Raw genomic sequence first — 12917 nt, 5'->3', positions numbered from 1 at the left:
ACCGGCTGACCAATAGATGTTGTTGACTGAATGATACATCCATCGTAGATACATCCATCGTAGATACTACACACCGATACCAGAGACCGGTTATATACTCATGCTGACACCCCAGACCGACGTGGTTATACAAGCGAGGGCGAAGAATTGATTACCGAAAGCCGAACTGTTCGCCGAGATTTGCACCAGACTCAACTTTCTGTCGGCCTAACAAACGAAAGACGCTGCGAAATTCAATCCCGGCCGGCTTATTCGAAATGCAGAGTTGGACCGCGGCTGAAAAGGTCAGAAAAACACAATCGCACGCTTTCTTGTGCTACCACCACCTCTCTCTCTCTCTCTCCTCCTCATCTTCGAGGATCCATGTTGGCTTCTTCCGCCAACATCGCAAGAAGCCTCACAAGAGCTCTACCAAACATCTCTTTCCCACGATACTTGTCGGCAGCAACTGCCTCCAGTATCCACTCGAGAAGATCGACGACTTTCGAGGTAAGTGTGCGACAAGGATGACGAGGATGACGAGGCGGTGGCATCAGCGCGGACCTCGAAGCAGCGCTTTTCGAATGATGAGCAACTTTCTTAAATCATGTGAACAATCCAACACCGAGAAGGTCATCAGCCTTGCATTGTGCGGAGTTAAAGATTAACCAGACTCTGATCTCGCTGCTTCGAGTGCTAGGCTTGCTTGCTTGGTCAAAAGCCTCTCAAAAGTCGAATTTGAACTGCAAGCTGACTCTTTGCATCCATCTGTAGACTCAGCTACCGTCAGGCACTCAGAGAGGCCTCTTATCCTCAGGCACCATCCTTGACCCAGCTGCCACCGCATCGCAACTAAGCAGCATGGCTTCCACCTCGAAAACCCCGGCTGCTGAGCCAACTCTCTACATCGACGGCAAGTGGACACACGCAAAAGCTGGTCACACACGTTCCATCATCAACCCGTACGACGCCTCCACGATCACCACCATCGACGAGGCAGGCGCTGAGGATGCGCTCGCAGCCATCAACTCTGCCGTCCACTTCTTCCGTACATCCTCCTGGCCTCATCAAACATGCACATCTCGCACGCCGCTCCTCTCGAAACTAGCCGAGCTTTTGCAGCGAGACAAAGAGATGCTAGCCGAGATTGAGACCAAAGACACGGGCAAGACTCTGGAAGAGAGCAAAGTGGACGTAGACGACGTGACCAACGTCTTTCGCTTCTACGCTGAGGAAGCCAAGAAGCTGGATGAACCCAAGAAGATCGTCTCGGATGTGATCCCTGATTCGGTCGAGAGCACCACTTGGCAGGTCCCTGTGGGTGTCTGTGTGCTCATTGCACCGTGGAACTATCCATTGTTGCAGATCTGCTGGAAGCTTGCCCCTGCCTTGGCGACGGGCAATGCGGTGATTATCAAGCCTTCGGAGGTGACGCCTTTGTCAACGATCCACTTGGTCAAACTGTTGATCGAGGCAGGTGCGCCAAAGCGGTCGGTACAGTTGTTGACTGCCGCTGGAGCATCCGTCGGTCCGAGGTTGACAGAACACCCGGATGTCGACTTGGTCTCGTTTACCGGTGGTCTCGACACAGGCCGCCGAATCATTTCCTCCTGTGCGGGCACAGTGAAACGCTGTACAGTCGAGCTAGGCGGTAAGAACCCCAACATTGTTTTCGCCGACTGCGATCTGGAATGGGCCATCGACACGGTGGTCACGGCTGTTTTCCTGCATTCAGGACAAGTGTGCTCTTCAGGAGCAAGGTTGATCGTCGAAGAATCGATCGCCGACAAGCTCGTCGCTGGCGTGGTGGAGCGTGCCAAACGTATTCATATGGGAAATGGAATGGATCCTGCTTCCGAAACCGGACCTCTCGTCTCTGCTGGACACCTATGCAAAGTGGAAGCATTCGTCAAGTTGGCTCTCGAAGAAGGAGCCAAACTTGTGGTTGGAGGATCTCGACCCGATCCCAAGCAACACCCTGAGTTGGCAAAAGGTTTCTTCTTCTGCCCAACTGTCTTTGACGATTGCAATCGCGACATGCGGATTGTGCAAGAAGAGACTTTCGGACCGATCTTAACCGTGGAGAGGTTCAAGGATGGAGATGAGGAGCATGCGATTTTCCTCGCCAACGATACCAAGTATGGATTGGCCGGTGGAGTGCAGTCTGGCAACCTGCAGAGAGCGAGGAGGGTAGCCAAGCGCTTACGTCATGGAACCGTGTGGGTGAATAGCTATGCATCCTACACGCCTGCTGCCGAGTGGGGTGGATTTGGTACGAGTGGCAATGGAAGAGAGCTGGGTAGTAAGGGTTTGCATGAGTATATCGAGACGAGGCACGAGTGGGTTCAGACCAAGCCAGCCAAGTCTGGTTGGTTCAAGGGCAAGGGGAAAGAGTTGCAGCCTCTTGCTGCGATCAAGGCTAAGCTCTAAGTTTACACTCTGCCTCTCTGCCTCTCGATAGCTTTCTTGGATTGTCTTGATTCTCAATGTGGGGTAGATGATGACAAAGACGTCGATCCAATAGGATGATGAAAGTTGACGTAAGCAATGAATGGTGAAGAGATCGGGATGGGTCAATCGAATCGAATCGAATCGGAGATTTGGTAGAACCGATCTGACAAGAGATCGGGTGCCACACAGTCGCGCTCCTCGATCTTCAACGTGTGGGCCCGCCCGATCTCCGATCAGATTGTGCTCTGCTGAATCGTTATCTCCAGCATTTAATTCCAATCCAATCGACCCCACACCCACAAATCTAACATTGTTTAAATTCATCAACCCCCACACTCGCACAAGCACAGCTTTCTGTTTTGATTCCGCTCTTGCATCCTATCTGATCGCCACCATCTCGGCTTGCACGACTGATAGTGATACTGCATCTAGCCACTGCTTGCTAGCATCCTGCGACATCATGCCCACCCCCGTCAATGGTTCCGACATCGCTGGTCCACCATGTTCGCCAGGCTCCAAAGCCAAGGCTGCTGCTGCCATGTCTCCTTCAACCTCTTCCTCCTCCGCTTTTCTTTCCGCAAACCATCCGCTCAATCTCCGCAAGCAAGCTCAGCCCAAGCTCGACTCTAGCTTCAGCGTCAAGACCTACATCGGTGCTGCCAATGCCTTGCTCGATAAGGCAAGAGCCGCAGATGCACAGAGCCAGATCGAAGTCGCTTTCGTCAACTATCTCAAAGCCGCCAACGTCACTGCCTTCATCTCGAAGCATGATGACTGGCCCAAGATCCAAAAGTCGCGCGACTCTGTCTATCAGGCGTACAACGAGCTGATGAAGCAAGCTCCTGCTTTCATAGAGCGTACCAAGCGATTAGAGACTCAGCTGGCCATTCGAGAAGAGCGTAATGCAAAAGCAGCAGCACAAGCCGCAGTCGAGCAAGCTCAGAATGCAATGCGCCAACGACAAGCTCAACCGCCAGGCGATTCCGCTCTTCGTGCTCAAGCGCCATCATCGCATCCACTCTCCTCACATACAGGTGCCCCTATGGCCATGGCTGCTATCCATCGCTCTGGCTCTTGGCACGATTCGGATGAGCATCATGCTGCACATCCTACTCACCCTTCTCCCCTCATTGATCAGCACGCAACAAGCTGCTCCCTTGCCGATCGTCTTCAAGCGCTTCGCAATACTGCAGCCAGCCATCCTGCCGAGCTCCGCAACCCCGGTCGATCTGATAGTGCCTCTTCTACTCCTGGCTTACCGAGGAGCGCCCATCTCGCATCTCACCTTGAAGCACTTGCACAAGATCCTCCTTCCGCTTCCTCTAATGGCACATTCGACATGCACAACTTCAGCAACACCTTGCCGGACGCACCATCACCATCATCATCATCAGCAGCAGGAGGCCAACCTCACTTTCCAGCTGTACCTTCCGCTTCCGAGTTCAACTCCGCGTACCCGACCATCGATCAGCTTGAAGCCGGCTCGTCCAACACGCCAGATGGCTTCCCTTCACCACCATCCCATCCGGTTGGCAAAGTCTCACGACCATTACCAGCACCACCAAGTTCGAGCGAGCAGGATGTAGCGCGCGAGTTTGCACTAGCACGCCATGTTCCACAACCATTGGAGCGAGTAGGTGGCCAGCAGCAAAGGCAGATCGATGGCTTGCCCAACCAAGATCCTCGTCGATTCAGTCTACAGCAATTCAACTCGCACTATTCCAGCAGTTCAGCCGTCCCCACCTTGCAGCAACAAGGACAGCACCAGCAGCAAATAGCACCAGGCGGATCAGCAGCCGAACCACGCTCACTCATCGTCGGCGCCAAACCCACACTACCCATCAAGAACCACATCTCGGTCGAAGAACTCTTCAACTTTCTCCATCCCGGTTTCCAAAACTTCACGGATGCAGATGGCAAGCCCAAGATTGGCAAGAAGGTCGGTCTCGATGTGCTTTTGCTCGACGTCCGCAGTCGAGCCGAGTTTGAAGATGGGCGCATTCTTGGCGGCAAGACAGTCTGTATCGAGCCTATTACGCTGCGAGAGGGTATGACTTCGGGCGATATCGAGGATAAGCTCCTTCTCTCGCCTCCAGAGGAGCGGTTGGCCTTTGCATCTCGCAACCGATTCGATTTGGTTGTGTTATATGATCACAACCTTCGATCGCTCAGGGGCAGTGTACCGGAGGATAAGGTGCCGCAAGATCCAGCAGCGCAGGCGAGGATGGATATCTTGGTCAAGGCGATCTACGAGAACGAGTTTACAAAGACGTTGGCACATCAGCCCGTCTTACTCGTCGGTGGATTCCAGAGTTGGACGCAGGAGCTAGACAAGAAGTTGATTTTGCGAAGTGCAGGAGCAGTGGATGGGAATGCCAACGGGCATCCGCATAGGAGTAGCATCTCCTATGAGCCAGGCACAAGCTTCCCTACCGCAGAAAACGCAGGGATGGCGAGGGAACAGGAGTTGAAGCGTGCAAGAAGACAGCAGCAGGTGTTTGCCGATGGTTTCCCACCCTCTTCTGCTCCAGGATCGCCCGCAAGGACAGGAGGAATGCAACCCGGAGGAATCTACCCCAGCAGAGCGACGACGAATGGGACGAGCTCGCCGTTCGCAGCTCCATCGTTGCCAGCTCGTGCCTATCAAGGTTCGAATGCACTTGCATCTGGTGCTCCCTCCTTCCCACCTGCAGCAGCACACCGACCTCCTTCCCGCTCCAACTCCTCCAGCACTTTCGACTATCCTCAACTCAAGCCAAGCTCAGCAACAGGTGCAATGTCACCGTACGGTATGCCCACACCTCAGCCTCCACCCATGGCAGCCTCCACCGCCACTCCATCTGCAGCAACAACCAACGCCGCTGCCGCCCACAATCGTTCTCAGTCGGCCGCTGGAGGTCCCATGATCCCCGGCACTGGATCCGCAGGTGGCAATGATCCCTCGAAAAAGCAAGTCATGGCTCCTGGCTATGCAGGCCATCTCAGCACCCAATCCTCTCGCATCTACACCAGTCCCACCAACGGCCGCAGTGTAGACGAGAGCAAGTTCGGTCTCACGGGTCTTAAGAACCTCGGCAACTCGTGCTACATGAATTCCACCTTGCAGTGTCTCTCTGCCACTATCCCACTGGCTAGATTTTTGCTGGATGGATCATACAAGCAAGCGATCAACCGTACCAACCCTTTGGGTACTCAAGGACAGCTGGCTAACACACTCGCCGGCCTCATCCACGTCATGTGGGGAGAAAAGTACGCATTCATCTCGCCGGTCACGTTCAGGGAAGCCATGGCGAAATTCGCACCCTCTTTCCGAGGATACGACCAACACGATTCGCAAGAGTTCCTTGCTATCTTGTTGGATGGTCTCCACGAGGATTTGAACTACGTAGTAACTCGACCAGCTGCGATCGAGATGACACCGGAGAGGGAGAATGAGTTAGAGACGTTGCCGCAACAGATTGCAAGTCTCAAGGAATGGTCGATCTATCGTATGCGAAATGACAGTTTGGTGGTGGATTGCTTCCAAGGTCAGTTCCGAAACAAACTTACCTGTCTCACCTGTGGCAAAACGTCGACGACCTACGAGGCTTATACATACCTCTCCCTGCCTGTCCCACATGGTCGGGGAGCGAACAAGGTTACACTGCAGCAATGTCTCGACGCTTTCGTTCGAGAAGAAGTTCTGGATAAGGCGGATATGTGGAATTGTCCACGATGCAAAAAGCCAAGAAAAGCAACCAAGCGATTATCCATCTCTCGACTCCCCCACATCCTTCTCATTCATCTCAAGAGGTTCAGCTTCAAGGGTCCCTTCACGGATAAGATCGACACTACCGTTACTTTCCCAACCAACACCTCGCTGGATTTGACCAACTACATGCCCCCACCTCTCCCACCAGGTAGTGCAGGTGCAGGTGCCCTGGTCAGTCAAAGTCAAAAACCACCTTACCTTTATGATCTCTACGCAGCAACTCATCACTTTGGAAGCCTCAATACAGGCCACTACACAGCAACCGTACGGTGCAATAAAGAATGGTGGTATTGCGACGATAGTAGGATCCTCAAGGGCGACGGTAGACAGTTGCATACCAACAGTCCGTATGTTTTATGGTTCAGACGCAGGCCTAACTAGTATGGAATCTCTTTTGATACAAGGTGCAGAGGGTATGTCAGTGCTTGTACTGTGCGAATGATGTGCGGTTGGGGAGAGGTGTTAGGTATTCGCGATCTACCGCGGTGCAGGGTGAGATGCTTTTTGAGGATATGTACGCAAACACAGCACTTCATTCCTACCAATCGAGATTTCGAGAGAGACCCGCGCCCAGAAAGCGAGGGCGAGAGGAGGAGAAGAGGGAGAGATGTGATTCCAGACGAATTCAACGTATGGCGATGCACACACCACTTCCTTGTGAATCACGCCAAAGTTGTCGGCGAAGTCTTCCTTCCGTCTGCCATTACCATGGTCATCATCGTCGGCACCAACTCTCGCTGCTCGGACTGTTTGGATCACCGCAGACGGCTCTGCTAACACCATCGGGAATTAACAAGATCAACTTTCTCCTACCAAACATTCGCTAACATGGCTGCATACACGAAGACATTCAACCCTGCTTCCTCTCACACATCACAAATACTCACCCGGTCTGAAACAAAACAAATCTATTCCATGATCACCGGCGACATCAAACTAGAAGTCACCCAAATCGACCTCAACAGTAGTAGCAAAGTTCTTAACGGCCACAAACCCATTCCCCATTAAATCGGGTTTTGCATTTGTCAATTCCACTCCACCCTGCCCATCCCCGTTGCCTCGCTCTGCTTGCTTCTTCTCCGCCTGGCCCTGCTGCTGCGCTTGCTGTTGCTGTTTGGCAGCCTGCAGTGCAGCAACTTTACTCGATCTAGCTTTACGTTCAACATCCGACATCTTACTCCTATCCAACGCCCTATTCCTTTCATTGACCGCTGCTAGGCGCGCTTCCAGACTCTGCACTTGCGCCACACCGTTTCCATTATCCGTAGGAGTGGCGTTACCAGGAGTAGCAACGCCACGAGGAGAATCTACTCGCGCATCACCGAGTGCACTCTTCCCCATCACGCTGGCCGCTTCAGAACGAATCCTCTTCTTGTGATCCAACATCTTCTTGATATCCGCCTCGGTCAGTGGAGAGGTGAAGAACTTCTCCAACTCATCCGCCTTCCGCATTACACTACCCTTCTTCGGAACCCGCTGTTCGGAGCTTTTGAGCCACGCCATCCATCGATCCCTCTCGCTCTCTGTAAAGTCACCTCGGGAGAGGAGATTGAGTTTGGCTTTGCGCTCGATATTGTCGTGCTCGAAGACGAGGAAGACGTTACACCATCGACCGGAACGATCTTCGGACAGATTGTAGAACTTGCCCGGATTCTCGATGACATCGGCTACTTGGTGGATGCGGTAAATTGTTTCGCTACCTCCACGGGGGTTGGTAGTGGAAGCAGGGACGGAGCGAGTGCCCCAGGAGAAACGGAAGAAAGAGCCAATGAGAGTTTCGCGCCATCTTGGGGCGTAGAGACGGGATTCGACGAGTTCGCGAGTGATTCGGGCTGCGTTGAGGTCAGCGACGGATGGTGGGTCTGATGAGTCGCCTGCTCCAGCACCGGCACTGGTGGTAGCAGTTGTACGTTTCCCACCTCGGGAGTAAGACGGCTCGTCATCGTCCGAGTAAGAAGAGTAAGAAACATCAGAAGCCGAGTCGGACGCATAGCCTCTCCTACCTCTCCCCTTCACTGGACTACCTCGCGCATCATCATCGCTTTCCACCTTCCTACTCGAAACTCCAGCTACCTTTTCCTTCCTCTTCTTCCTCAACTCGCTCAACTTTGCACTTTTCGCATCCGTCTGTCCAGGCAACTTCTTCTTCCTACTCTTCGCTGCACTAGCCGCACCACCGTATAGATCATAATCACTACCATCTTCCTCTTCTTGCTCCTGCTCCTCTTCGCTCTCCTCACTCTCATCACTGCCTCCTCTACCCCTTCCACCTTTACCTCCTCTAACTACGCGCTTCTTCTTCGTCGCCCCCGCCGCAGCTTTTTGCGCCTTAAACAGTGCCTGCAATTCAAACTTCTGCCTCCTTGCTTGAATCTCATCTCTTCTCCTCGCCAGAATATCTTCACGCTCTAACTCGTTCATCGACATCAATTCTTCCATATCCCTTGCGCTCTTATAGATTCCCTGATACGGATACGGATCCCCCCTGCGCGCATTCCCATCTTCGTCCGACGCATCATCTTGGTCTGCAGAGCCCGGTGCGTCGGCGTCGGAACTGGACTCGTCCAGAAGGTCCATACGACGCTTTTTGGCGAGAGAAGTGGTAGTGCTGGGTTTGGATTCGCGTTTTGAACCTGTACGAGCTTTCTCATCGGAAGAGGAATCAGAGAGATCGATGGTGCCTGCTGAGCCGCCAGCTAGGGCGAGAAGCTCATCGTCAAGACCTGTACCGCTGACTGACATTGTTGTGCTCGTGCTGGAGGGGGAGAGATGAGTGTTGGTGGAGAAGAAACGAAAGCGAGATGAGCGAGGTCAAGTAAAGATGGATCCGACCGCCAAAAAGAAAGCGAGTTCTTTTCGTACGAGTTCTTTTCGTACGAGTTCTTTTTGTGCGAGTTCGCGCATCTCAATTTTCACTCGAGTGTGAGATCTAGGAATTCTAACGCCATTGCGGGAAAGGAAAAAATCTCTGTCCAACGCTCACCGTCGTTACTCATCGTCACCCAACACCGTTGCTCAGATCCACGTCAACACCCTCCTGCTTCTATTGTGATAGCATGCAATCCTGTGTAGCACTTTATTCCACACACGCACACACCAGCTATCGGGAGATACATATATGCTTGTCATTCCTAATCGTTTCGCTGCTCTTCACTTGTACATCCCTCAACAGTCCACAAGGTAGGCGCACAAAACACACAAGGCTTAACTCATTCTTTTATTAGTACCACATCTATCCACTGTCACTACATACAGTCCATCGTCGCCGCACGTAATAAAACCGCGTCCTACCTTCGAAGTCCGTGTCGCAAGTGACAAGCGAAGAACGCTATTCGCTCCAACAACAATAACAACAACAATAAGATTGATTGAGGAGAATGGATATATTCGCTTGGAAAGAGGTACATCGGAATCAAGCTGGAATGACCTAGCCATCTTTCTTGATGTGAATGTGGATCCACTTGGTGCAGAATCTTCCGGTCGTAGTCTCTTTCGCGAAAGTATCGAGGTCCCTGTTGTTGTCTTTCTCGTCCGAGATCCAGATCCTCCAGGCAGTGTTGTCACCCCTCTTGAGAGTGATGTCCTTGCATCCGGTTTCAGGATCGATGTTCGAGCAGACGAAGTAAACTCCACCGAGGTTGGGATACCTTATCACGAAGGAATCTTTAATATTTTTCATTGTGAAATCTGCAGGGGTTGTTGTGGTCAGCATCTGCTCTTAATTTTACGGCTGAAGGTGAAACAACTTACCCGTCCTTTTGTCGTCCTTGATCATGAGGTTCTGGGTGATGTCGAATGGTTCAAGGAAGGGGCGAGCATCCACGTCGTGAAGATTTCCGTACCAGTGAGTGAAGCAAGGATGAGTGGGATTTTTGTCTCCTTCGCAGAGGTCCTTGTACCCCTTTTCATTAACATCAAGCTTGGTAAGGAAACATTGATCAATGCTGGCTTCGCGAGCGAAGACAAGGTGCTTGACATGCTTAGGGATGAGCTTGCCCACAACAGAGTCAAGCAACAGAACCAAAGCTATCAGAAGGAGGCCAAAGTTGGCAGCGCAAGTAGAAGCTCGAGTCATCTTGCTCGAAGCTTGTCTGGATCTTGAAGGAAGTGAGGGAAAACTTTGGAAACAAGTCTTGGTTGGGAGAACTGTATTTGAGGGCCCAGCGCTCAGCTCTTGTTCGCAAACATGTGTGGGGCTTGCACACTTGCCTGCCGAGCCTGAAGCTTGATGCGTGCACCTCTTTGACCCTCGGATCGCGATGAAGTCAGGTGGGTTGCCATTGGTGGTGCTGTGAAACAGTCGCCACACCTCGTTGCATCAATTTGATACAGTAGAGATTCAGTCGACTGGTGGATCAGGTGAAAGGTGGCTAAAGGTTCACAGTTGGACTGTCGACTTGAAGCTGTATCTAGGCTCGCAACGCGACATCGATTGAAGAAGTGGGTCTACCTCACCAACGAAGACTCCACTAGTGGCGCATTTCCCACCGTTACAGTGGCACTGTCGACTTGAAGCTGTATCTAGGCTCGCAACGCGACATCGATTGAAGAAGTGGGTCTACCTCACCAACGAAGACTCCACTAGTGGCGCATTTCCCACCGTTACAGTGGCACTGTCGACTTGAAGCTGTATCTAGGCTCGCAACGCGACATCGATTGAAGAAGTGGGTCGACCTCATCAACGAAGACTCCACCTGCGGCGCATTTCCCATCATTCTCAACCACAGCACGACATTCCCGCTGACCAACCGAATCGAAGCCAGTTTCTGACATGGCTCACCTTCTGGCCTCGCCAGGCATGTATGGGTGCGAAGCGATACATGCGCAGTTGCTGGATGTGAACATATTGAGGAAAGCACAATCAGTGCGGTCAAGCAAGCAGCGAAATCGTTAGCTATTGAGTGAGAACTAGATACAGCAATGTCAGAGTATACAGCATGCACATAAACTGTCCCATAATTTTACATGTCACCATACATCACTCTAATGCTCAATAGCTATAAGTTGTATTGCCACACTGTCTGATATTGTCTGAAAGCCCTGCTTCTTCTCTCCAAGACTGTGGAATTGATATTGACATTGACTAAAAAAATTGTGCTATGAAGAAGAGCCAAAATATTTTTTTTTATTGTGGGACAGTTTATGGAGCATGCTCCCAAATAGTGACACCACTCCATTCCTGACCTTGTGGGCTTTTGACTACAATGAAACTTGCAATGTAACTTGGTGGGCACCTTCATACACATTGAAAGTAGTGATGTGGAAAGTTTCAGCTCAATCAGATGACTGTGAGCAATCTGGCAGCACTTCCAGTCTGACACCATCATATCTATACCATCATGATGAAAACCACCCCAGAGAAACACCAATCAGCAATCTTTCACCTCCAAAATGGAGAATCTACCTGTTCAGTTGCTGAGAAACTCAGTCTGAGCAAGTCTACAGTGTCTTGCATAAGCAAAAGTGCCTCTGCTGATGCTCCAAAGTCAAAGGGGGGCCAGCCGAGAAAACTCCAGCCTTGTCATGTTTGCTTCCTGGACCACTATTTTGAGCTCAATTCAACATCCATGGTCAGGAAAGCATTTCATGCACTGCAGGAGACATTTCACATCAAAGCATGCCCAATGACAGTAAGAAAAGCACTTCATTACTGTTGTTACAAAGCATGAAGGTTAGTGAATAAACCAAAGCTACTCAAGAGGCATTACAAAGTGCATCTCAAATTTGTGAATGAGCACAAGGACATGACTGTTGAGGATTGGAAGAAGGTGGTATGGTCCAATGAGATGAAGATCAACTTCTTTGGACCAGATGGGAAGCAGTTCTGTTGGATTAAGAATGCCAGCTTCAACAGCAAGCTTGTCAGGCCAACAGTCAAGTTTGGCAGTGGCTCCATCATGATCTGGGGCTGTATGACATGGGAAAGGGTCAGAGGTATATGCTTGGTGCTGGGATCAATGAATTCAGACCAATACATTGATATCTTGAATGACAAGCTTGTGAAAACAATCTCAGATTTGCAGCTTCAGCATGCATACACCAACATCATGTTTCAGCAAGACAATGACTCAAAACACATGTCAAAGAAGACAACAATGTGGTTGGAAAGCAATAGCATTAAGGTTATGCAATGGCCAGTGCAGTCACCAGACTTGAACCCAATTGAACACCTCTGGCACCATCTCAAAATGCAACTTTCATGGTATAGTATGATTGCAAAGTCCAGGGCTGAACTGCTCAAGAGATGCAAAGCTGAATGGACAGCAATCACTCCAGAGACATGTAGGATACTAATAGAGAGCATGCCAGACTGCATCAAGGTGGTTCTGAAGGCCAAAGGAGGGAAAATGAAGTACTAAGGTGTTGTTGAGGAGTGCTCCATAAACTGTCCCACAATAATAATAAAATTCAGCTCTTCTTCATAGCACAATTTTTTTAGTCAATGTCAATATCAATTCCAGTCTTGGAGAGAAGAAGCAGCACTTTCAGATGATATCAGACAGTGTGGCAATACAACTTATAGCTATTGAGCATTAGAGTGATGTATGGTGACATGTAAAATCTTGGGACAGTTTATGCATGTACTGTATATGCTTCTATGACCTGTGTGTGATGGCAAGCTGCCACATATGACTGCATGACATGATTGAATGAGATAGGGGTGTTGGTGGGCGACTATGCGTGTTGGTGGCGGGCCATGATGCGTGCTGGTGGGAGTTGACGGGTGGCGACGCTG

General features: G+C 51.0%; 5 protein-coding genes across 5 annotated transcripts; 3 read left to right on the top strand and 2 right to left on the bottom strand.

The window, feature by feature from the left end:
• Positions 1-363: 363 nt before the first annotated feature.
• UHO2_05724 (putative ALD4 - aldehyde dehydrogenase, mitochondrial) lies at positions 364-2409 on the top strand (the record flags this gene model as incomplete). Its single annotated transcript, XM_041558623.1, has 2 exons — positions 364-489; positions 754-2409. 2 exons carry the CDS (start codon positions 364-366, stop codon positions 2407-2409), a joined length of 1782 nt encoding a protein of 593 aa, XP_041414557.1.
• A 481-nt stretch (positions 2410-2890) lies between these two features.
• Positions 2891-6562, top strand: UHO2_05723 (uncharacterized protein; the record flags this gene model as incomplete). Its single annotated transcript, XM_041558622.1, has 1 exon — positions 2891-6562. The coding sequence occupies one exon, from the start codon at positions 2891-2893 to the stop codon at positions 6560-6562; it is 3672 nt and encodes a 1223-aa protein (XP_041414556.1).
• A 555-nt stretch (positions 6563-7117) lies between these two features.
• Positions 7118-8923, bottom strand: UHO2_05722 (uncharacterized protein; the record flags this gene model as incomplete). The annotated part of the gene is made up of 1 exon (XM_041558621.1): positions 7118-8923. One exon carries the CDS (start codon positions 8921-8923, stop codon positions 7118-7120), a length of 1806 nt encoding a protein of 601 aa, XP_041414555.1.
• Positions 8924-9608: 685 nt separating this feature from the next.
• UHO2_05721 (uncharacterized protein) lies at positions 9609-10256 on the bottom strand (the record flags this gene model as incomplete). Its single annotated transcript, XM_041558620.1, has 2 exons — positions 9609-9844; positions 9932-10256. 2 exons carry the CDS (start codon positions 10254-10256, stop codon positions 9609-9611), a joined length of 561 nt encoding a protein of 186 aa, XP_041414554.1.
• Positions 10257-11925: 1669 nt separating this feature from the next.
• UHO2_05720 (putative transposase) lies at positions 11926-12540 on the top strand (the record flags this gene model as incomplete). Its single annotated transcript, XM_041558619.1, has 1 exon — positions 11926-12540. The coding sequence occupies one exon, from the start codon at positions 11926-11928 to the stop codon at positions 12538-12540; it is 615 nt and encodes a 204-aa protein (XP_041414553.1).
• Positions 12541-12917: the final 377 nt, after the last annotated feature.

This window comes from Ustilago hordei, assembly GCF_900519145.1.
Source record: "Ustilago hordei strain Uho2 genome assembly, contig: UHO2_contig_15, whole genome shotgun sequence".
Classification (NCBI taxonomy): domain Eukaryota; kingdom Fungi; phylum Basidiomycota; class Ustilaginomycetes; order Ustilaginales; family Ustilaginaceae; genus Ustilago; species Ustilago hordei.
The sequence above is the reverse complement of the archived record's forward strand: the minus strand, read 5'-3'. Positions and strand labels throughout refer to the sequence as shown.